The following is a 26,374-nucleotide window of genomic DNA, read 5'->3' on the forward strand; positions in this document are numbered from 1 at the left end:
GAAATGAAGAAAGACTTCTTTGCTGTGCAGGAAGCCAAGAGCAGAGTTGAGATTAAAATGTGAAACTGCCTCATTCCTGGCCTCAAACTCAAGTCCTTCTGATGGGATTTAAGAGGTTTCACATGCACAAAAAGTGTATTGTCTTATTCTTGTCAAAGCACAAATTCTCAAACTTTCAGAAGAAAGCATTGCTAGTTTTTTTAAGAAGGCACTAAATCTTGTCTGCTCCTTTAAGGCCCAGTAGAGATGACAACCTCATTAATATTCCGTGCAGCAATGTGTCTTTGGCAAGTAAGAACCTTAAAATAAGTCAAAACCTAGTAATGAATTGAGGCATGGGCTATAAAACACTTGCTTTTGGAGCAGGAGGAGACAGTATGCAAGAAAACCCCCACTGAACTCTATGTTCAGATATCAAAGATTTGGCTGAGATTTGAAAGCCCATTTTTGTTGTTCTGCTCATCAGTCTGTCTAAACATTTTTTTCTCTGTTGTATTAATTTTTCATCCCATTGTTCATGAAAAAAATTTCCTTACTCCCTGGAGTATGACAAGGTGATGACATAGATTATAGATGTTCTTGTTGTCCTCAAAGGATGACATAAACTTTCAATAATTTTAAGATTTTCTGTGGTTGTAGAAAACATTTTCAAAAATGTCTTATGGACTGGTTGGCCTGAGGAATACCCTTAGTTTTGTGTCTGAAGGCAAAGATGATTTGCTGACAATATAGAGAAAGATCACCAATATATCACTAGAAAGGGTTGAATGTTGTTCTGTAATCAGAGAAGAACTTAAACAGATCCCACAGGAAAGTGCCTATTTTATCTGCCATTGAGCTTGTTAACATGATCTCAGGTTCTATATATTAGTTAGGCTGTGTTTTGTCAGCGTCTGAAAAATGTAGTTCCAACTATTTGCATCATGATTCCTCACTTTACAGAAGGCCCAAATCTTCTCTGCAACCATTAGCAGTGAAGATCTGACTTCAAAATACCCACTAGCCCAAAACTGAAATACACTGCATGGGCATTTCAGCCCATTTGTAAGGGATATTGCTTCGTATTCCAGCTTTCCTTTAACTCACCTGCTCTGATTTCCAGATATTTTGTCTCTCTGGTTAGTTTGATCTCTATACAGTCATTTCAAACTGAAGTCCACCCATACCCTGCAGATGAAAAATGCAATTAACAGGCATATGTGAAATGAGTACTCTGCACAGCTGGGTGAGATCACACCAAACATGGTGGCAGAGAGACACTGAAGGAACAAATTTCTTCGGCAGGGTGTTCTCTCATGAGCCTGTGCTCCCAAGACGTCTAGACTGCTGCCTGACTTGACATAATCTATTCCATAGCCATAGCCTGTATTATGTGGTAGCCAGTGATATCCCTGGCCAGCATTCCCATCTGGTTTTTGAGGCAAGGAATTCACACTGCATGGTTCTTTTTATCAGCTGCATCCAAACTGCACTGTAGCCCCAAGAATTTTCTTCACCTGCCTCATTTATTTCTTTGTCTCTCAGTGCTGTTCATATTTCTCTACAAATGGTAAAGTACTTGGCCAGGAACACTTTTTGGTTATGGAATACCACAGGGATTTTTGTCAACATTCTCCATCAATGGAAGTTCAAATTTTATATGGGCAGAGGATATTTAACTGTGGCACTGGAAGTAATAACGTAAGAAGGTGCTATTTATTTTCTTCTGCCCTTGCAGCAGATGCAGCCTACGTTCAAAGTCATGTCAGGGTTTAAAATGTAAATGCTCAGAGAATTGTTGGTGAAATATGTTTTAGTTCCTTAACTGTGATGGGCCTGATCAACAGTGGTCTGTGCAGAATGTTTAAAAGCTTTTCCATACGACTAGGAAGTCAAGAGTTGACAAATTTCCTCAGTGTTTATAATTAAAACCCAGAAGAAGATATTAAACATTTACTGGTTTCTATGTTGTGGTCAATATTAAGATTTATTGACTGGAGGACCAATATTGACTGTGGGGAAACTAGGCCTGATCTTTCTCTTAAGACTTACTAAATCTGGATGGTGACTGAAAACAGAAGGTTGCATAGTTTAGACATCCAATAGCAACCTATTCCAAGGATAAGAACTTCTTTGACTTTCTGAAAAAGTCCAAAGTTTCCTCTAATGTTTTTTTTCAATGCTTTAGGAAAATTAGTATTGCAGTTATGCTTTTAGGTGCCTTTTATCTGTGGAAATGCCCTTTTGACATACAATTGTTGGAGTTATGTGGAGTGCATGAAAATGCTGGATGAGTGGCCTTAGGGAGAGAGTTTTGAGTGTTAAGTTGGTAGAGTGTTGAGTGGGTACAATATGAACAACAGCAACAGAAGTTTCTTGTGGTGTCCTACTGTTATGTTTCCAGCTCAGGGTGTGACAGCACAGCTTGCTGAAGTCCACAGAATATTCCCGGTATCTATCCAGTCCTTGACTGTCTCTGAATTACTGCAAACAAATGATGATTTTTGTGACATGACCTGCTCCTTCCTGAGAAGCATGAAAATGCACGTGAACTCATTCCAGGCCACCGCTACTTACGCTTTTGTGTTAAAAGTTTTATCATTTGAAAACATCAGATGCCTGAGAGCTTGAGCCAGGAAAGTCAGAGATCAGAGACTGATCTCATAAACCAACATATTACGTGACTATCACTCCTACATACACAACATATGTATTTTTGCCTGCTCCTAACTGTTGCCTGAATTATATGCATTGCTAAAGAGCTGAACACAGCAATTAATCTCTTGCAGATGCTGACTTGTGGCTGGCAGCATCCTTCATTTTCAGGCTTAAGGTACTAATAAAATTCTTAAGTCTGCTTTCCATTCTGATGTGAGAAAGTCTTCCAGATTGACATGAACCAAGTCTTTGATTCATTTTTTGTTGGTAGTGAGAGTGGACCCTCATGTCTTAGGGTTCTAGACAGGATGGTATTTCATGAAGTAGCCCAATAACCCACTCAAAAGTTAGATCCAGCAAAGTAATTTACCCAGCAGCTTTTGACATCTCCCTTCCTGGACAGCTTGGAGGCCATCAGATTACATGTCCAGACTGCATTTAGGCTTCTTGGTGGCTCAGCAAAAGGATTTGTTATGAGCTGAGTGGGGAATGACCAAGAGAGGGTTACTGTGCTTATGTGTAATAGGAACAGAAACAATTTTTGTAATACTGAGTGTCAGCTGCAGGAAAACCAGTTTTATCTTAAGGTTAGTGGTATTTCTGAAAGCTGGCAGAGACACAGGGATTGGTTTTCAAGTCTTGTATTGGCTTTGTCCTTCTCTCCTGTAGTGTCCACTGTCTGCTTTGAATGGAAAAGTGATGCCTTACTTATTCTAGGAAAATGCATTGTGTTCAGGTAGCTAGTGTTTCTAGAAAACAGTTATAACTTCTGACAGAGTTTACCAGAAACCGGTTGCCTCAATGATAAAATTTTTTTGTGTTCCTTTATATATCTTGTAAATATGAATGCTGTCTTTCTGTGCAGTAATCCAAATGAAAGTGTGAAAGAATATATATATTTTTTTTTTTTTGGTTGATCCTATGTTTTCCCCTCACAGTACAGGTATGACAATGATGGAAGAACACATTTACAGGTCTGTGGGGCTGCTGGAAAAAAGATCCCTTCCACGGCTGTTCACAAAATGAATCATTATCCTGACTGTAACAATAAATACCATGACAGAGAACATGCAAGGATTTATCCAAAGGTCACATTCACCCAAAAGGTTTCTCTGCTGAAAGAAGCTCGCAGCTGTGTTAAGATTAAAGAGTGTCAGAGAACCATAATGTGTGTGATTTTTTCACTCTGAGTAAAATATGAGCTGTTTGTCTAACAGCCCCAGGTGAGGGATGCTAGTGTCAGACTGCCTTGGGGCCGTCATATATATTTCCAGTGGGTTTTTAGTGTTCAGGAATAATCTCCTCTTTGATATATTTATCTGACACATCCTAAACTCCTGCAATGCCCAGGAGGAGAGCTTTGTCCTGCTATTCTGACTACTTTAATAGTCACTCAGAAAAGGGAAGCATAATGGGAACAACTCAGACAAATGACTGAGGTCTAAGTTATGTCCCAGAAATGGAAGTAGTCCAAACGAATCACTCACCTTCTTTCTTGAATGTGCTGGTGGGCCAGTCTGTGATGTGATAAGCATTTTGTCTGCAGCAACAGGCAGCTGCTTGGGTGACTCATCGCTGGTGGTCTTCAGTGAAAACCTTTGTCTGAGTTTTTATGCATGCATGGAAGGATGCAGTCATGTAGTTCAGTATGTGGCAACACCTTTATGGTTAATCTTGTTAACGTGCTTCTTCTTTCATTGATGATATTTTAAAGTCAAGAGTAGTGTCATGAGTTTAATACTTATTTAGAAGCAAGAGTTTTGCCCTTAGTGGCATAGGGTGCACTGTTGCCCATAGTCTCATGATGTCTCTCTTTGGTCTATCCCTAGCAGATTGCATCATTTTTCTCCTCCCCTGCCAGCAGTGAGCCTGGCTCCCCGAGCTCACCTTGAGCTTTCAGGACCATTATCAGTAGTGGCAGTCCCCAGTAGATGCTGTGGAAAAACACTGTTGTGGCAGAGAGGAACATGGAGTGTTGCTGTACTGAATGTTCCTCGGGAAGTAATTGTGGTTATTGTTGCATCTGTGGACAGTAAACAAATTAATCTTCTGACATGTTGCAGAAAACACCAGAGAAAAACCATGAGAAAGTTTTATGTAATTTTAATAGTGCTTTGTAATTTCTACCCCACAAGTCGTTTAATTTTTCATCAGAGGACTCAACATTGGAGGTGCACATGTAGTGGACATGAGGGAGAGAAGATCTGCTGGTCTCTCCTGGGTTTCCATTTTGAGTTGATTTTTCTGAAAACACTTAAGTGGCATTTTTTTCCTCTGTATTTTATAGAAGCTTCAAGTGATCAGCTTGTGAGAAGTAGACCCTACTAAGGACTGCACAACAAGTTATAGGCAAATATTTTAACAGCCCAGCAAGACCTCTTCAGCAGCCAGTTAGCAGGTTTGGTATTTACAACAAGTGGGATTAGAAGTGGCCTTGACTGACAGCTCTCTCAGCAGTGTAGCCATGCTTGTTGTTTGGATCATCTCTGAACCTGCTTTCTGACTCTGAGTCTTATGTTGGCTTGATCTAGGGAGTCACATAAGTGATTGTGGATTGTTAGGAGATGGGTTTCCATCTAGGATAGCTTTTAAATATGGAAAGTTGCCATGAAACACAACATGAGGAAAGAGGAAAACACCTGGGGCTGAACTGGTGTCATGTTTCTGTTTTACTTCCGAAAAACCTAAGACTATATCCAAATTGCACAAGATAAAATACCTTAAATTAGTTGTCTTAGCTTGAGCAGAGCTCCTAGAGGTCCTTAGTCAAAGCAGAGCACACAGCTTTTGTCAGAAAACCCAGAGCTTTTTGTTGTTTGAGGGTTTTTTTCTGCTTGTTTAATACAAAGGTGATTCAATCCTAGTGGAGAGTAGCCACTGTAATGTAATGTTTTTCTGTTATGATATTAAATAGAGAACCTGTAAGCACTATGTTGATACTCTCAGCTGTAGCCTAGTTAGGCACAGAAGACTAGAATCCCATTGTAAGAAAGTAATCCCTTTTCTTCAGGTGGCCTTGGTCTTTCATTTTGAATCTCCAAAGCTTATAAGTAAGCAATTTTTTTTAAGTCTTCAAGAGGTGGCTGGTGTTTTGGGGGTGAGTGAATAGGAAGCATGGGGCTTGGTCCCAGCTCTGTCCTGTGACATATGAACCAGCTCAGGGATACATCAAAGTCTCAGTATTTGAGTGTGTGCAAGATAAAGCCTCCAAAATCAGAGAGAATTGTTTGTTAGGTGCTATTGTAGAGTCTGTCCATCTCCACTGACCTTTTGGTGCAGGTGGATTGTCAGCTGTGCAGAACGTGAGCTGCCATTTAAACCACTACTGTGCCCATAATTGCAGAGTTTTGCAGATGCACACATTGCACCAAAGGCTGAAAGTGTGTGCCTGAACCACCCAGGCAAAAAGTACTTCAAAATTTATTTTTATTCTCTTTTGTAAACCCACTTCTTCTCTGTCTCTGGTATTCTAGCTTTATTGATGCATGCTTGCAAAAGAAAAAACATAATAAAATCTCTCTTTAGAAAAAAATTTTGAAGCAATGACCTTCGTCTGAACTTCATTTCATGGTTTCCATTTGCCATCATGCTTGGTGCAGTTTGAAATTTCCTGGCGTCTTATCCATTGGCTCAACACTGCAGTTTTCACTTAGTCTTCATTGCCCAGTTAGTGGGCAGAGACCAGGAATGTGCTTCTGGAGTGGCTTGCTCTACTGGGTGTAGAACCAACCCAACAGCTTTGCTAATGTCAGTGTTCTCTGCTGAGCTTACAGGAATGTTGCTGGAAAGTGTGTTTCATGGAAGACAAGTTGGAGAAGCAGACTATAGAGTTTAGATTTGCCACCTTTTTCAGTTTGATAACTGGAGCAGTGAGGTTAGCATCAGATTTCAGAGTCGTTGTGAGCTGGGGGTACGAAGGGAGTCCTGTGCTGAGGGCAGCAGCTGGCAGCTTGATCTTGCTTGTGCTTGCAAGTGAGAAGTATTTGCCACTTAGCTGATCTCTGGTGTCTGCATTTCCTGACTTGCATGCTGTGTGATTCCTGTGATGGTTGGAAACAGCAATAAAAGTGGATTTAGAATGAAAAGGTTCCATGCTGCCATGTGGTCTTTTAGAGTACCATGGGTTTTCCTATGTAGGTTTCTGGGAAAAGGGCTGCTCCAGGGGCCAGAGGTGTTTACTTCATGTTGTAGGAATTTGCACTCCAACCAGAATATGAAGCTGTTGGAAGTTCCCTGGAGATAAGACCATGAGTGTGACTGACAATGCCAAGGGGATATCTAAATGGAGAAATTTATTTTGACTGTTGCTGTGTAAATGGATATTTTTACAGGGACTGTCCCTTTGCAGGGCAGAATATGCAGAGAGATAGGACTGTGTGTTGCCAGTTTCACCAGCTCCAGGGGGTACTCTCAGTACAAGCCTGTGTCAGGGCAATTTCTTCAGGTCTCTTCCATCTTACATCAGCTGTGGGTCAGACCTTAATGGCACACTTTTCATCTGTCTCATTGCAGGTGAGATGATTTGCTTGAGGCCACCCCCCAGAAAATCATGTCTATTCAGGATTAATAAGGAAGTGTGTTTTAAGCCTACCCTAGACTGCTGTGCAACTGTGTGCAGTAGAAGCCTGTGACTTCTGCTGCCTAAAACAATAGAGGTATTTTGATTGGTAATACAATAGTATTAACAATAATTATAAATAGTTATAACGGGGAAGAAATGTTGCTCTTAGCCAAATTCTTCTACTTAACCTTTAACCTGACATTTCCCTATTTTGCCTCATGAATGGAAAAACATCTCTGGATCACTTCATTGCACAGAAAGCAGGAAAAAGAAAATAGGTGCTGGTATTGTCATCACGGTTGATGAAGTCTAGTCAGTTTACGGATTTTTCACAAAGTTTCTGGAAAACTGGCGCTGTTTTATTTCAGGTTATAATATGGGATAGCACTTGCTGCTTCTGTTGTCAAGAGAAACTCTATGTTTTGAATGTCACCCCTCATGACCCCCTTTTTGACCTGGATAGCTCAGGCCTGATTAATCTAAAATGATGCCTCCAAGACCTTGGGCCAGGGGAGTGTATGTCTGTGAAGTCTGGTAAATACTAGACAAGTAATATGATAACAGTGATGAGGCATGGGCATCTTCCACTTCTGTGCGTATTCCCCATTGCTTTTGGAAGTCAGATGCAGCAGACTGTGTGCTGTGCTTCCCCCTGCAAAGGGCAGGGATTTGGAAAGCCAGTTAGCACGTCTGCAGTGCTTCAGGCAGTATCAGAGGAAGCCCTAGGAACCATGTGTACCCCAGAAACATGATTTACATATCACTCTGTGGTCACAAAGTATGATCTGTGCATTTTTTTCATCCTCATGAATGCACTGGAAGTAGAAATAAAAAATGAGAGAGAGGCTTTTCTTCACTCAGATGGTCTGAAGCAAAGACTTGATAGCAATGAAACACCTTGCAAGGCAGAGCAATGGGGAAGTCAGGAGGTGGGGTAAAAGCTCACTCTGCCATTCCCCCACTGCTGAAGACGTGTTTCATGAGTATCTGGAATGAATCACTTCCCAAATTGTCACCATTCCTCTTCCTCCCCATAACTGAATCCCAGAGGGGAAGGTACAGGTTCCTTGGTTGGGTCTGCTCACTGCCTTGAACTTGGAAAGAACAAACTTAACACTTGGCATAATTTCTTTCTTGCATCCCACAGATGTGAGATCTGACTGTCAATGCAAATAATTTAGCAACTGCCTCTGGTTTGAATTGAGCCTGGGGCTAAAAGCTGTTTGCATTCAGCAAGCAGTGCTCAAGTTGCATTAAATGAGATGGTGACTTCCCTCTGTTATTGGACATTTATATAAATAATTAGTGGTATCCTCAGAAGAAGCTATGTAAAGATGCTGGAGTCTTTCCCCACCTGTACAGCTGGATTATTGTTAATGCTATGAAAATATATTGCTTCCCTTCATTTCTTGTTAAATAGGAGATTTGAATGCTAGGGCTCTTATCTTGCCTGTGTTTTGTAAGCACAGAATTTAGGATTTTTCCCAAGTTAATAAGTACACAAGGTACACAAGGTTAACAGAAAACAGATGGGGGAAAGTGGCATTTCAAGCTACTCTGACTTTAAAAATATTTACTGTAGTAGCATATGAATGAAGGTTTGAGGCTCCAGATTGCCCACTTACGTGTGTGTAAAACGAAATATGGAAACAGGACATGGAACACTGAAATGCTTCTGAGGCTTTACCTGCTGATCTCAAGCATTCAGGGCTGCTTGCTATCATTGCAGGTTCTGAATGGCGTAAAACCCACCTGGTGGTACAATGGCTATTACCCTCATGGAGTTCATGGGGCAAAACTGCAACCCATTTGTTTGTGACCAGTTCCCCCCCTGCCTTGCAATTTGCAGTCTGTGGAGCATGTCAGCAATGTATTTCAAATTTCCTCATCTTTTGGATTCTATTTGAATGTAAAGAAATTCTGTTTGAATGTAAATAAAAGAGCACTTTCTGAGAAGAGGAGGAGCAGGGAGGGGATGGAAGGACTCCTTTATCTGGCATCACCATGAAAGCAGTTGAGTTGAGGCCTGAGGTTAGTTAACTGTGAGACCACCATGGCTCCCTCGTGAGCATCCCAAACTGACTGGCTGCCTAGCTGGAAGATGCTTCAACCCTGGCTCCTTGGTGCTGCTTGGCCAGGCTGCTCCACAACTGGGCAGCAAGGAGCTGACTCCAGCCACACAGTCATGGGCTCTAGTGTCCCCAGAGCAGAGGCTCAACCTTGCTGTCTTTCACAGCTCTTCTTATTCCTCTTGCTACCATATTTCTAAAACAACCAGGGTTCAAAGCAGAGTTGAGAAAAGATGTGGTTTTCATATGATTTCTGAACATGGATACTAGCTCTGTGAAGGACCAGATGTAGAAGGGTTAGGGGGAACAGACTCATAAATTGTTGCTGCTGAGGCTGTGATCGAATGTGATACTATTCCACTGCTGAAAACAAATATAATGTATTGCTGCAGAGTCAGGTTTGGGGTTAGGAAAGTTGGGTAGAGATTCTCGCCTTGGGCTCTCTGTGAATCTTTGCTCTTTCTAGTGAAACTGAACTGATTTATGGTTGTGTCTAGAAACTAGAAGTGGCCCAACATGGATACAGAGGAAAATGTTCTTAAAACTGAGTGTTCCATTGTGCATATGTGCAGATATGCATATGGGGGATGGAGAATGAGTTTAGTTTGTTACTAAGTTGGAACAGATGTCAGATCTGGGATTGGAGATTTCAGTTCTTCTTGTCTTGTGGAAACAATGCAGTGCTATCATTTCCACTGGTGAGTTGGAGCTGGTGTGCAGCTTAGGTCTCAGCTTTGTTATCCTCTGAGCTCTGAGGTTTGTCTGAATTGAAAAGCAAAATAAAGTTCAAATGTTAGGATCTTGAAAAACCAAAATGGAAATACATGTTGGGAAGAAACATTGTTACTTCTATGGAGAGGAACCTTTCAACATCCCTTGCACTTTACTACTGTTCTTCTAAATGGGTCAGACTGTGTGGGCAGCTTAATATCATATATCAAAAAGTAGATGAACTGCTTATCTTATGTGTGATAGAATTGCAAATGAAGGATTTTTAAAGACCTAATCCTTCTATTCACCATTTTGAAATATGGCTAAGGAAAATCCTGTGTGAATCAAATGGACAAAACCGGCATACAAGAGAAAAACTAATGAATGTACATACTGAAAGGGAACATTTTATTCTCCCCAAGTAATTGATGCCATTTCATGGTTTATTTGAAATGAAGTAGTCAGTCCTGGCGGGATAGTGAGCTACTTGGCACGTATGTTCGGTTACATCCATGGAGAAAAGAAACAGCTCTTTCTGGAGAAAAGTCAGTTTGTGAGCATGAGAGAACTTTTTCAGAGCTGGTCGTGTAGGATGAGACGTCAAAAGCAGGTGGTGCTGGCCAACCATACCTGGCATTGCAGACAAACAGAATTTTACCCTGGGCTTCAACAGGCATGGAGTTATACCAACACCAAGTGTTTCTGGAAAATGTTAACCATGAAAGAGCCTTCTTTTCTCAAGCCAGGCTGTGTCCTCCTGTAACCAGCTTTTCAAGAGAAGGGAGAAGTTGGCTTGAGGTTAACCACCACATGCCCAGCTGGGACCAGCTCCGAGATGGTGAATGTAGACATGCTTAAAATATAATCCTTAGCCAATGCTAGTGTTATTTTCCAAATATCCAAACACCCCTAACAATTCTTAGAAATACAATTAGTCATGTCCAAGTCCTAGATAATATTATTACTTATCTGTAACATCAAAAAGGTTACTCAAAGGTTAAGATCCTAGGGTGCTACTGTCAAGCACATATTACAATCTCATTGCTGCCCTCAAAAAGTTTAAGTTTTAAAGATGTGTTTGTCTAGCTGCCAGGACAGCCTGTCCTGGCATTGTTCTGCCAGTACTGAACTTCATTCAATAAAGAACAAGCCTGATTCACTGCAACAACTTCCCCATCTAAGTGCTTCCTCCACCACCATTTCAACAGGATTGAAAAGTGGGTGTATTGAGAAGCCGAAAGAGGGAATCATAACTGAGTGTCTGTAATATTTCCTATCTTCATTGGATATAGGTCATGTTCTCCATCTTTTCTTCTTGTTCTTAAGAAACATAGCCAGATCTCACTAACTCAGCAGAGTCAGGTTAGAATGCTGCTTACATGGAGTACCCTGTGGGGTTGAAAGCACACACAGCAAGAAGTTTGTTTTAGAACTTACTAGATAGCATGCTGCCTTGGAAGGCAGTGCTGTAATATAATCATCAAGATGCCTTATAAAAACAGATCTGAAGGAGTACAAAGGAAAGCTATTTGCAATGCACAGCAATACATTTTATTGAGCATACACAACCAAGAAAGGTATTTTTCTGTACTTCTGAGCACATCTGTAGATACCCCTATAAGTATACACCCGAGGAAGTTCTCTTTCCCAATGAGAAATAAAGACCAAAGACTAACCACATGTGAGCATAAAAATTAATGTGACGGTTTGTATAAAAAGTAAGCGGGGGGAGGGAGTGTTAATACTATGTTTTTCTGAGTTTCTTTTTAAACATTTAATTCTGACCACCTCAAGTCTTCCTCTATTTAAACTTAACTACACACTTTTCGTCACTTCCCATCATGAAAATTGTATGTTTCTGTGAGATGATAAACAGGTGTTACTTTTCATTCTGGCAGCAATGGCATTTAGTGCAGGATGAAATAATCCTACCATTAAATAAGAAGCTCACAGTGGTGTTGTGAAGCTTAATTTGTTTGGGAAATGCTTTGCAGTATTCAGATAAAAGGCACTCTGGATATTCAAAGTATCATTACTGCACAGCTGGTGGTCTACATGCTGCAGATGTTTCTTCCATGCTGTTGCATGGTTACTTAAGTGGCTTCTTAGTGCAGATGTTCATGAGTGAGCATGCACAACCTCCTCTGCCGATGTTTTTTGACACGGATTTTATTGCTGCTTGACTTTTGATCTTGAAAAGAATATTCTTCCACTGGTGAGGTGCTACGTGTGTGTATGACTACATCCCTCTTGGTTCAGCTCCCATTGCGAACAACAGCATCTGCAGATATTTACTGTGGGCCTTTCTCTTTAGCCTCCATTTCCTTCTGTGGCTTTTACTCATTCCCACAGTGTTTGACTCTGGGGATTCTGACTCTTCTGTTAATACTCTATCACCATCACTCTCTTCATGCAGACGTGATGATTCCCTTTGTACTCTTTGCCCAGATGGGATCAAGAACTTCATTGCATCTTGATTCTGTCTTTCCTTGGCTGCTGCCACTGTTACATAAATGGATCTCTAAGAATTTCTGGGCTTGCCATTCACAATCTCTCTGAAAAGATTTGAAGATAAGATGAACTTCTAATTTTTTCATGTTCTGTGCTAGTCTTTCTTACAAGTGGAGAGAGTTAAGGTATGACTTCAGCTGACATCCACATGGAATGTGCTAAACATGTGCAAATTTCCACAGCTGTATGATTTAATCGACCTATTTGGTGAGAGAACTAATGCTAAAATTTATCTTTCTCTTGCTTTGCTGTATTTCCAGCAAATGGAAGGATATCCAGTCCAATATAAGGGCAACTGAATAAAAAAGATTTTTGTCAAACCTGAAGTGCAGTGCATAGCCTATTGCATTACTGACCTAAGAGTAGAAAAGGACCAAACCCGTACCCACACATTGCACGCAGAAAGAGGAAAGTACAGCAGAATGATACTGGTTCTGGTTAACACAGACTTTATTTACAAGATTCACATGGCAGACAGAGAGGATTTGGTACAATATACTGGGCTGTTTGTTCTGATAAGTATTAAAGAACTGAGCTCTCTGGACAGCATATTAAAGAGCCACAGTCTTGAGGCTTAGAGGAAGGAGTCTTGATCTTTGTGAGAAAGCAGATGTGTAAAGCTGACTTCATCTAGACAAATAACTTCAGAAAGAGATATCCTTCTACTTTCTGTTGTATTTTAGGCAGAATTCAGCATAAATCATAGCAAAAGGTTCAGTCTTTACCTGTAAAAATTAGATCTGAAAGAAAGCTTGAGAATGCTAGACCCTGGCTGCATTGTGAGGTGAATTACACCTTAAAGACTTTCTCCTTTCCCCTGATCTTTAAATGTGTAGCAATTTGTCAGTGCTCATGAAATATTCTAAATTATATCCATGGAGACCATGGCTACCTCTAATACACAGAACTGATAGAGCTTATGCAGATAAATACCTTCTGACCCTACTGAAGTGTCTCATCCTTTCTCTGGGTTCATCTTGGTAAGCGCAACTTTCATTCTGCCTCTCTCGTGTCTCTGAACTATAAAAATTGCTACACACATATATAACAGGATTTACTCCACCTAACTTCCCCACCATTGCTGCTCCAAGAGGATAGACTTATGGTGTTGCTACTTGTCCAGATTCCCATATTTTTTCATGCTTGACTGCTGGCACTGCAGTTGTTCCTATTCTTTTGGTGCACCTATTTCTAATATTGATGTGCCCAGTATCACTGGAAGGGTGGAGGGAGTAGAGTGGGAAGGGGGAAAAGAGCTTCTAATGTTCTCTCATTACTCAGTTCATCTCCCCTGTTTCATGACCAATACCTCTTCCCCTCTTCTAATATATTCCTTTGCTCGTTCTGGTTAGGAATTCCAGCTGAAAACAAGTCATCATATGGGTAACATTTGAATTCACGTAATCTTGTTCATTATGATGTGATCATTTGTGACTTACTATTGCTTGATAACAAAAGATTGTTTTGCACATGATAAAAATTATATTAAATCACTGTCCCCAGAATGGAGGCTGAAAATCAGTGAGGAGGGGCTTTTACTCTCACCACTTTGGCTTGAGTTTGAAGTGTTTCATACAGTAGCTCTGCTAGGACCAAGCTGGACTTCCTTACTAACGTAATAAAACACAGACCATCCTAAGGGGATGAGAGAGTTGCATTCCAAAACTTGCACTGCAAGTGACCAAAGTTTAATGGAAAATGTTGAAAATATTCTATTAAAAAACCATTTTCCTCCTATATATCGTACACTCTATTTTATGCTTTCCCCACTCCCTCCTTTTTTTCCTTACTGGCATAAAAACAGGATCTTTGTTTTGACAGAGCTAATCCGCTCATGCTTTCATATGGGCCCTCAGGCTCCCCACCTGTGGAAGGATCCATGGGAGCAGAAAAACTACTGAGTGAGTTCCACATGCTCACCTCAAAGGGAAGAAATCAGTGGCCTCACAAAGGTATGGACTGTAAACGTTGTGGTGCCCAAGGATCCATGGAGAACATGAACACAATCTCCCACACAATTTCCAGCAATAGCTTTTCCTTCTTCATTGCCTTTTGAGATTTCTCTCTACATCTATCAGCTGGGCTTCTTCAGGAGACATGCTGTATGGGCTGCTTTGCTGCAGTTGCGCTGCCTCCCTTTTCCCAAAGTCTGAAAGGCACACTCGGGGCTGACAATTTCCACCCACAAACCTTGCTGGTGAGAAAGGATATAGTAGCTTGCAGCCCCTGCCAAGTTTGACAGCAAGCTTCATAACAAACTGGTACAGCTCCGAGATCTCTCCGCTGTTTCTGCAGGGACGCCAGGGAAGATTTTATAGGGTGAAAAGTGATGGAGAGAGAATGAATTGCCTTGAATTGTGGCTCCATCAGGCAGCATGTTCAAGGTAGCTAGCACTGAGTACTGATCTGTTTCATAGTCTCTGCCCAGCCAACAAAAAGAGGCAAAACCATATTTAGATGTTTAGTACTTTGTATACAAGACTAAGCCCAGAATTTATCTTAGCATCTTTGCCATTGGACATGACCCCCAGATGAACAGGAAAAACAACCATTATTCTGTGATAGGGAGCGTTTGCTCATGTGGCTGTAATTTCTCATTAAAATCTGCTGATTTGCGTCCAAGGCGCATTTGTATCTAGCCAAGTAAATGACCATGCCCAAACCAACTCACTGGAAGGTAAGTTTTGAGAAGAAACCTTGGCTCTGTCTGCTCATACCATCCCACTTCACCCAGAATTAGGTCATTCTGGCTTTATAACATCTATGTGGGTTTCTGTGGTTCCCAGGACAGGCTGATATGTCTTGGAGTCACTATGTCTAGTACAGGAAATTTTAATTCATAGCATTTAAATTCAGAAAGCTTGAATTTAATGTTCAGTGGTGTCCTGAAAGAGTCTGGATCCTTCAAAGCCTTGAAGTACAGAACTGAAGAAAAAAAAGGCTGATGACAGTTCTGACTCTTGGCTCCTGTGTTGTCAGCAGGAAAATCCCCATCCATTTCACTGAAGCCAGCTTTTCATCCACTGTGTTTTCATGCTCTGTATGGTGTTTTGCACTTGAGACCTTGCAGTCAGGAAGGTTAAAGAGCTGTGGCAGTATGCAAAGCTCTCTGCATGTGAAGTAGCAGGCTACGTCAAACTGACCAGTGAGCAGAAATCAGGTCTCTGCCTCCTGGCTGAATCCCTGTCACTGCTCACCCTCTGCCTTTGGTCTATTGAATCCTGAATGGGACATGGCAGCACTGCTGCTGTTTTATGACAGCTGTCCTTGATGGGCCTCACTGCTGGGGTGCCAGTCAGGCTTTATGCCTGCCAATGCCCACGTGGTCTTGAGAACATGCAGAGCAAAAGCAGAGGTGCCTGAGGAAATGTAGAGGCAGGAACTAAATATTCATCATGAAAAGGTCAGCCTTGCAGGAGTCAGGGTAACCCCGCCAGGACTGCAGTTTTGCATTCATGTGTTTGAATCCTGTCTCAATCATGCTTTATGTGCCTATGTCTTTGTATGGGTCTGGGCCAGGACCACACAGGAAGTCATAAAATCCAGAAACAGAGTGGGTTTTTTTAATTTTTCAATTCAGGTAAACTGACTGTTGTGCCACTTCACCCAAGTCCTAATTTTAGCAACTACTTTCATGAAGAGCAAAGAGGGAGACCTCAGAGGTGAAATGCACTATGAGGATGCAACTGTCTGGAAGGTGACATTCTCCATGAGTCTGACTTTGCTGAGATTAGAGTTTGGCTCTTGTTTTCTAAAGAGAGCAAGATGAAGGAGAAAGCTGTTTTCTATATAGCAGTCTTAGCAGGTCTTTCCCCTGCTCTCTTTCTTTCTTATTCTGTCTAGAGACAACAACTTTTTAAATGCACTGCAGCCACCTAGAGGAAAAAACCCGCTTGATTGAAGTTAATTTTATATGGATTAAGCCAAGGAGTGGGCTTTGCAGAGTTTAAGAATGTGAGTTTCTAAACTGGCCAGCCTGTTTATTGTTATATCACAAGACCTCCTTGGAAATATATACAGTGAATCATCATCAAAAGCTGAAGATAACTTCAGTTTATGTTTATAGTTCAGAAATATTTCCTGCTTCATGTTCTCATTGTGCTTGTTATTGGATATGACATATTTTTATGAAAGATAGTATAGCAGGGCCACAGTACATTTTGTCAGTAGACAGAAGGAGATGATCTGGTTTGAATTTTTATTTTGAAGATTTAAAACCTGTATCATTTTATATGTTTATCTGATGACTATGACAATATGCTTTTGGTGTATCTACATAGTTTATATTTCTGTAGGGCCATGACTTCAAAACCTCCCAATAATTTTTGAGATTCTAGCTAGGATGTTTATAAGCTCATGCAAAACCTCTGGCTTTTCTCAGATGAGGGCTGTCACACAGAATACACTAATGGGCTCTCTGTCTACCAGAGTGAAAGTTGATGCAGTCATATTAGAACCATTTAGTCCATGCCATGTTCATTTGCACTGTGCGAAACAGAATAAAAAAGTTTAACTGTTGACTGAAAGTACTTTAATGTATAAAGTTGGATATTAAAATGTGTCTGTCTTTTTGAAATGGAATTAACATTACTAGGCTTTTTCCTTTTCTAGATAGGATATGGCAGTTCAGTCTCCACTTGTGCCTAAAGAACTAGAGAGCTGGGGATGTATTCTTTAAAAATCAAGTCTAGACATGGAAAAAAAAGATAAAATTTTATGTCAGTTACATAATGTAAAAGATCATAACGATGATGGATTTTCCTTGGTAGCTGTGCCAGAGGACACTGAAAATTCCATTATGATGGAGTGTCTCTGTCATAAGGCAAATTCACTTTAGCAGTGTAAGTGCTAAGCTAAGCATTGCATGCAGTGAATGGAAATGTAGAATAGTAATATGGATATTGAAAAGGTCCACTAACACATTCTCCATTTCTTTTCCTCTCTTAAGAAAGACTTGATGTATGCATATGATGTGGTCAGTCAAATAACTTGAATACTGCAATGTTATGTCAGAACAGGATCTGTAATAAGGAATCTTACTGGCTTAAGAAATCCAAAACATAATGAAATTTAGCAATTTTTCTTGTGGCTTGGAAGGGAGGTGATTCTGCCCCTCCACTACTGTCTTGTGAGACTCCACCTAGAGTGCTGCATCCAGTTTTGAGTCCCCAGCATATGAAGAACATAAACTTTTTTGAGCAAGTCCAGAGCAGGGCCACCAAGATGATTAGAGGGATGGAGCACCTCTCGTACAAGGAAAGGCTGAGAGAATTGGGATTGTTCAAGTCTGGAAAAAAGAAGGCTTCAGCATGACCTAGTTGTGGCCTTCCAGTACCTACCTAAAGGGAGCCTACAAGAAGGATGGCAAGGGACTTTTTAGTGATAGGACAAGGGGGACTTGGAGTGATAGGACAAGGGGGAATGGATTCAAATTAAGAGAGTAGGTTTAGCTTGGATAGTAGAACAAAAGTCTTTACTGTGAGAGTGATGAGGCACTGGAACATACTGCCCAGAGAAGCTGTGGATGCCCCTTCCCTGGCAGTGCTCAAGGCCAGGTTGGGTGGGGTTTTGAGCAACCTGGTTGCAAAGGTTGAGCAACCTTTGAGCACCCATGGCAGGTGGAACTAGATGATCTTTAAAGTCCCTTCCAACCCAAGACATTCTATGATAAATGATGGGATACTGGAAACACAAAGTAGGTCAATTTGGCCATAGGAAATCAGTGATGAGCACATAGGCTGTACACCTCAGGCCCCTGGGCCTATGAAAGGTGGGATTTTTGGTAGAAAATCCTTTAGGAGTTGACTTTTCTTCTGAATGTTAAACTCATAGAGCATCTATAGTGTTTTTTTTCCAAAACATTGCATAAATGTATGATAAGCCTTATCATATAGCTTTAGATATACAGCTGTTACCTTTGCGAGTTTTGTGATGGATGTTTGCAAGTGGATGACTACAGATATTAATTAACTGAAGAAATACATATCTTCAGAAAGCAAGTTCTAGCTTTTGAACCTTCAGTGTCAGATTCCAGATCATACTCCTAAATTTGGTTCTCTTATCTTATTGTTGATCCAAGTAATTTATTGCAAATTAGCTCTTTATAAGGGGTTTGGAAATTCTGCTCTAGTGCAGCATTATTATGGTCCTGGCATTTTTCCAGCTAGACATATAATCCACAGATCATACAATGTACAGGCAGCCCAATCCTTTTTGCAGTAGTCTCTTCAAAGAGGGTGGAACAAATTGTATTTATACTACTCCAGTATGCAAGTAAAATGAGAATATTTTTGATGGGTACTTTTCAGTGTGATCTTGGGCAGTTGTTTGAAATGGGTTAAAAATCTTATGCTGTATTTCCTCTTTATTCCAATAATTCCAATTACAGAGTCATATGTAATGTGCACAGAGGAGTGTTTTTTAATTGTTTCACTTCAAGGTATACACTACATATGAACTCAAGCCACTTGAGTTCTCCTGCATACAGATATTTATTTCAAATGCCAGGACTATTTGTTTCAACTGCCATGGCTGCACAATAAAGGTGAAACTCTACATGGTGCAGCACAACTGAAACAGAGGAAGAGGAGGTGAAAACTCTCTTCCATTTTCTGAAAGTGTGTGGGAGTGCAAGGGGTCAGCTCTTCCACAGCTGTGGGTGGCATTTCCATATTCTGTTGGGAGTTTTTTCAGCAAAAATCCTTTCTAAAGGTGGCAAGTCAGCTGCTCAGCTGTACTGTAACCTTCAGCTCTAGGAAATATTCTGAGTCATACCAGATGCTTCTCGGAGTCCAGCATGGGACTACATTGTCTTCCTTAGTCATTGTTCAGCTATTTCCCCATGGAGGGATTTTAGCCAACCTTTCCATTCTCAGGACCAGAAAGTACAATTAAAGCCACAGATGCCTGTAAGGATCCAAGCACAAGATGCTAAAAGCCTACTTGACACATTAGTACAACAATTATGAAGAAAGAAGTAGGTATGGTTGCTGTGCCATTTCATTCTTTATTCGGTTCTTCTTCCTTCCTTCCTTTTAAGTGCATTTACCACTGGTACTACATATTGTGAGAGATCATAAATAGGTGCCAGGGTAGTGCTGTCTTGACAACTTCTATTTCATGAGGTTTTAAAAAATGTTCCAGAATGTTTCCTTGTTAATTTTGCCATTTTCTTGCGGATAATGTTGGTTAAGGCAATGAAACACAATTCTGGCACAGCACGCTCTTTATATAAAGTTTAAAAATACATGCAGAACACTCTTTCTGGCTTTATCCAAAGGCTTTCGGATAATATTTTTAGCAGCACATAGTGTAGGCTTGTGGTGATATTGTGCAGCACAATATGTTTTTTTTCAGAGGTCTACATGGACATTCATTTATTCAGTGTTTGGAAAATACCATTTTTGCTTATCCTTTGTGAGGGAAATATGGACTCTGATTTTGTTTTTAAGAAGATGTATACGCAAAGAAATCAAAATTGAATTGCTGTCTGTCTTTGCTATGTTGGAAATAACCAGCAGTAATTACCACTTGCATTGAAAGCGTCCTTTTCCCATGTTGACTGTAAATAACTGCTTTGGAAAGGTTCCTTGGCAAGGCAGGGATGGATATGGGTATCTTGTGTGATTCTGTTTAATTATCTGAGTGCCAAGTCTATATCTGGACCAGGAACAATGACAATCACAGTTTAATTAGGACTCCTCAGTGTGTGTGTGACATGACTGCTGTGCCCCAAAAATCTTAGATCACATGCAGCTCTTGCCCTTTGATGGAATTGCGTATTTTATAATTCTCTCTGCTTAGCTCATTGTGGTAATACAGTCCATGGTTCAATCAAAGTTGCACAAAAATCAGGAATCAGGATGAAATTTGAATGCGTGGTTCAAATGCCTACTACTGCAAACTCCTCCTCTGCATTCTGCCAAAAACAACAGTCATATTCTCAAGCATTATGGCCAATGCTTTCTTTATAGGAATGAGATTTCCCCAATGGAGCGGATGTGCCTGCAGTACATTTGCTATGCACAGCTCACTGAAGATGAGCTGTGAGTTCCCTTTCTGCTCCCACACTTGTAGGGATTTTTTGGAGCCTGTTCAGCAGTGTGGGAGTTCTTCAGAATGGGGCAGTCTCCAGTACAAAGCACATATAAGCTGCTTGCCAGTTTTTGTGGACTCTTATTTTCACACTTACCAGAAAAAAGGGTCAGGGCACTGATGATTTAACTTTGTTATGGATGCCTTTATCAGATTCCCAATTTAAGACAGCGTTACCAATGTTAAGATGTGTGGGAAAAGCACAGAGGGAGCACAGACACGGTTACCTGGTCTTGGAAGAAATGATCCTTGAAAATGACTTTGCTGCATAAAACAATCTGTTCCCCAGGCAAGTGCTTTGAATGAATACTCAATAGATGTAAGAACTTCTGTGTTTTCAGCAGCCTCCAAAACTACTCTCTTTGAGTTATTTGCTGGCTTTGCATTAATATTAGTAAACTCTGGAGAAAGAAAGAATGATCTTGGGCCTTTGATCTCAACCCTCAAAGCCATAAAAAGTCTCCAGCTCAGTATATTTCAATACTTCAGTAAGGCTGATCATGCACAGGCAGATGAGACAGTTTGCGATAGCAACGGCACGAGACTTTCCATTATGTATTGGAAAATGGCTCATCTTCTTACCTTCTTACCTTGTGAAATGTCTTTTCTATCTGAGACCATAAATAATGGCAACTCATTGAACTTTGTGGAAAAAACAGCCCAAACAAATTTTCTCATAGCAACTTAACTACTGGCGGAGGCTTTAATTTTTCCTGAAAAATTAGGCCAAGCTTGTACTAAAACTCTGATTTGGCATACCCAAGAAAAAGTTATCCCAGGAAGTCATGTCTCACAGGATGGTGGGGCTGGAAATTAATCTTCCTCTCTAGGCAGATGATTTCAGGCTTTGAAGTTTGCAAGTGTACAGCTTATTCCAACTCTAGAGGACAAAACCCATCACCACCTGATGCTTCTTCATATACATAGAAGCTATGTAGTGATGCACTATCTCTAACTGCTTTTTTAAAATCCCTTGAGATCTTGTGATGGAAAGAGGAAGATGTTACTGTTTTCCATCTGTGTGGAGCAACTCAAAGGTACCAAAATGTTTGAAAAATGCACTGCATCATACTCCTGTTGTGAAACGTGGGGGAAAAATAAGGCCCTCCTGAAATGGTTGATTCTGGGTTTGGATTCATGTGTATTGCAGAGGAAAATTAACTGCTGATGTTCAGCGAGTGAACATCTGCAATTTCAATCCTGTGTGGCACAGAGTAAGGCTGTAGGCTTCATTGCTGTGATCTTTTCTTTTTCTTTTTTTAAATACTGCATGTAGCACAGGACTCTGTTCTTTGCCCTTTGTGGGACTTGGAGACTTTCCATGGTTTAATATGAAAAAGGGCTGTTGCTGAAGGAGTGTACTCATCTAGTTTTCTTTGAAGATGTGGCTGCAGAGTGTGTGTTTGTCTCCTTCAAGGGTGTGTCCCACAGCTGCCGGATGCCTTCACTTTCATGGATTTCCCCTTGCAACAGTTTGTGATTATACACACCCAATTAACGCCATCTCTGACACATACCCTGCAGGCAGCACAGACAGCATCAAAAGGGTTCACAGTGAGGCACTTGGTACCAGCCGAGGACTCAGGGGCTGGCTGTGCTCTGGTGCTTATTTGGAGCAGGGATGCCAGATAAAGTGCACGGTCACATCCAAGTGTTTTTCTTTTTATAAGTGTAAATATGTCCTTAAAATAAATGTAATTTTCTTTTGGACCACAACATCATTGCATCTCTGTATGACTTCATTGAGGGCAGAACTAAGGCTGCCTGAAGTATCTTGTTTGTATTTCCATAACTAGTAAAATAGCTTCATTTTATAAGTAACTTGCACTGCAGTCTTCTTGTAGGATTATTTCTGTCTGACTGCAATGTTTTGATGTTTAAGTTTCTAATATGTTTTTACTTCATTTACGCAAATGCTTTGTTCTTGGTAAAGAGCCACAATACCCCAGAAGACTCAAAGTCTCCATTACTGTGCAGTACAGTAAATTGTCAGTAGAGCTTCATTATTGGCATAATTCCAAAGTTTTACTAAAATACTTTTTTTTTCTTGTTTGAACAGTCCAGTCAGATTACAATACAGATAAGATGCACATACATGCAGTTACTGTCACCAAATCTCTTTATCAGATTCAAAGGAAGAATGATGAGAAGGCAGAATCTGGGGGAGCAGAGAATATTTTTTGAAATGTATCTCTGGAGAGGATAAAAAATAAAAACTGTGGGCATACCAAAGTTTTTTGCAAAGGGAAAGGATTAGGATAGCACACAAGAATCAGTTTTTCAATTCACTTGGTAAATCATCCCATAATAGCTCTTTAACACAACTGTAGCAATAGTAAATGTGAGAAATGTAATTAAGTGCAAGAAGTAAACACCTTTTGATAAAAATACAGACCCAAAGTCGAAGCTTGGCCATGGGCCATCAGCAGGTCACCCTCAGAGCCAGCCCCCAGAGAATGGACATCTTTTACTTCCATGTCCTTGCTCACAACTGCCCTTTCATTAGGAAATAAAAGAAGGTTTTATTTTCATTCACTAGGCTTGGCAGCTGTGGACATAGGTTTCTTACTCTCATTTTTGATTTAACATTAATTAATTAATTTAATTAACCGTAAAAATAATTAGAAATTGTAATTCATTAATAAAACTACCACAATCTGACGGTGCCTCCTCATCTAAGCCTAAGGCTTGAGCCCAGAAGCTGTAACCAGGATAAAAAAACTTAATGAAAATAAAAATTACAGAGGCAATTAGGTATGTAATGAATCAACAGATTGTTTGTGTTGCACAGGGTGTGCTGCCTTCCTCATTGGACACCCATGCTGAACACTGTAGCAAATAATGCTGAGCCAAAGCTCAGATATTTCACTCTGGAGCCTGTCTGGATGTCCATGGCCATTTCAATGCCAAGGGTTAATGGTTAGTATTGCTCACATGTATATAGGAGCTAAGCTCTGCACTCTCAAGGAGCATAGCTGCCCTCCTGCAGACTGGGAACAGTGCCCTCCCTTCCCTGATCCCTCAGACTATGCCTAGGCTTTGCTGGGGTCTGTGCTAGCCTTGCCATGAACGTGTTAACTATTAAAAAGCTTGGGTGATTGATGGTGAGCCTGGAGTTTTCCTGATCTTTCATCTTTTCCTGATGCAAGCACCTGAGGTAGCTGTAGGTTCATTGACTCAGTGCAAGAGGTGGCATCCCTCTCTGGGTAATGGCAAAAAAAAAAAAAAAAAAAATTATGCTCTAAAAAGCAGAGGAAGTATCTGAGATTTAGGGTCTTATAATTTCTAAGTCAAGGAAGTTGGTGAACATATAGCCAAGCTGATACAGGCAAGCATCCCTAAACACCATGGACATCAATAATAACTAAATCTGAGTGGAGAGCAGTGAAATGTGTTTCATAAAAGGGGCTGGCACAGAAACAAAACTATGATAAAATGGTACCTTGATAATCAACTATTTATGGAAATTATATACAGACTTTGATTGTGATAATGATTTCTTTCAGTAGCAAGCAAGCATCTACTTCACTGTAAAATGAGACATGCACCTCTTAAATTGCATGGGGTATGTGGAACAGTGCCTGCTGCGGGGATACTAGGAAAAGATCACAAAGAGATGTTGTGGCCAAAGGAAACAGTGTGAAGTTATTGAGTGTGTCACGTAAAAAGGTGACCCTTTGTGCTTATACAAGGTCTTTTATCAGCTGACAACATCAAACCATGCCAAGGATGTTGTGCTAATCTATTCCTTGCCTATCAGCTGTGATATGCATACAGCAACATCTGTTACTGGAAAAGATGTAAAGGGACCTACCGCAGGACTAAAGTGAAATAACATTACATTGTCCCTAGAAAGTAAAGTTATTGCAAGTGAAAACAACTGGTCTGTAAATATGAGCATGTTATATATTTGATCTAAAACAATTCTGTTTATTCACAGTGCGTATATATTAGGACAAGTGAATCAAGGACAAGTAACCTTCTTATTTTAGCACTTGTGTTAATTATTTGTCACAGTGATTTTTTAGGTAATTTTATATTGAGGATCCACTGAGAGTAAATTTATTAAAACTCATGAAAATGTCGAGCAGAACTGTCAGGTTTAACCATATGAATGGTCACTAAAGTAGCTGGTGACTTTGGCAAGGGGAAATACTCCTCTTTAAGGGGCACTGTTGGACTTAGAGAAACAGGCTTGTCTGTGTTCAAGGGATCACTAATCATTTCTCTTAGTTTTGAATAAAGGGTTCTCAATTACTCTAGAGCATTGTATGGGCATTAGGGCTCCTGATTACTTTGACTGAGGTGCTTGCACCTTTTCCAAGCTATTACCTCTTCTGCTGTAGAGAAAGTTTTTGGGAAACTAAGCCTATATCCATCCTTTTCCTATAAACAATTCATATTATGGTCCACAGGAAGAGCAATTAACATGAAGAGCTCATTTTTTATTTCAACCTTTCATCTTTGCAAGAGGATTTGTGCCTTTGTCCTTTCAGAAACGGGAAAGGCCCTGAACATGCAGGGAGCAGGGGGCTCTTGACCACTGACACCCAAGGTTCATGCACAGAGCACCTTCAGTGGAAAGCAGAGGAAATGAGGGCATGATTTTCAGAGTATGCCTTCCCTATACCTTGTCCCTGCCTTTTAATGATTCTGCTGAAAGCAGTAGATACTCAGCATTTCTGAATTCACATTGCTACACATGCAGAAACATCTAAGCATTTTGCCTATGCAGAAACCACTGACTGCAAATCTCTTGGCTCTTGCCAGTTATATTTTAGGTCTGTGCCAAATGGGCACATGTTCTGAATGAGCTAACTTGAAATATAGTGGTGACATCCACAGTAGCAGTTTCACGTAGGGCCCTGTTAGCAGCTTTGCTCCCTGTCATTGTGGTGATTCCACATCATAATGCAATGGAAGAAGAGACTGGGTGGTATGAACCATGCTTGAGGGATTTCCTAGCATGAAACTGCTCAGTTATGCTGCATCACCCCTGTTCCTTTGGAGCATCTTAAAGTCTGGTACTTAGTAGTGATGCTGCTGAAAAAACAGGCATATAACTATTTTCATGCCTTCAAAGCAGGAAGAGTCTGGAGGTAACCTGGAGAGAAGGCATCATCCCTTGCATGGAGGGACATGTGCTCATTGCCTACAGAATTCATACACTTAACACTATTGCTATTGATAAAATTATTAAATTATTACTTTCTAAGAATAAAAAAAAGTTTTTATCTTATGTTGACACAAAATCATTGCAAAAATGGAGTTTGCCTCCTCCCATTGCGGTCTCAGTTCTTTCTGCCTGACATTTCTTGGGTCTTCTCAACTCTCTGTTTCTTTAGGGTCCCCTGGTGCTCTGGAGACTTCTCTGCATCAGAGTAGCACACCAAAAAAGAGATGAGCCCTTGGGATGTAACCGCAGGGATGTCTTTAACTTTCTTGCTATTTAGCACAAGTTCCTGTGGCATTGAATGCCATGTGACTGGAAAGTAAAAACTCCAAACCTCGGGCAGATATCTGCCAAAGCATTCCTTTCTTATTTGTTTTGGGGCTTTGTTCTGCAGGTCCTGTGTGACAGACATGTGTGAGTGTCCAATCCATAAAAACTGCTACTGTGAGTCATTCCTGGCATATGCCCGAGCCTGCCAGAGGGAAGGGCTGAAAGTCCAGTGGGTGCCGGAGCAGAACTGTGCAGGTAAGCATTTTGGGACTGCTGCTTGGTAAGCCATTGCATATGCTAATAGGCTACAATCCCACTACCCTTTTACTGGTGAAGTAGGATCAAAAA

The 26,374-nt window shown here is 40.7% G+C and overlaps 1 protein-coding gene across 7 annotated transcripts in view; it reads left to right on the plus strand.

The window, feature by feature from the left end:
* The window catches only part of BMPER (BMP binding endothelial regulator), a 151,124-nt gene that overhangs the window by 116,844 nt on the left and 7,906 nt on the right, over positions 1-26,374 (plus strand). For all 7 annotated transcript variants that reach the window (XM_069007593.1, XM_069007595.1, XM_069007594.1 and 4 more), the window contains one exon: positions 26,151-26,281. In XM_069007593.1, the coding sequence (XP_068863694.1) occupies positions 26,151-26,281 (131 nt within the window). The remainder of the gene's footprint in view (positions 1-26,150; positions 26,282-26,374) is intronic.

This window comes from Aphelocoma coerulescens, chromosome 2 (genome assembly GCF_041296385.1).
Source record: "Aphelocoma coerulescens isolate FSJ_1873_10779 chromosome 2, UR_Acoe_1.0, whole genome shotgun sequence".
NCBI lineage: Eukaryota > Metazoa > Chordata > Aves > Passeriformes > Corvidae > Aphelocoma > Aphelocoma coerulescens.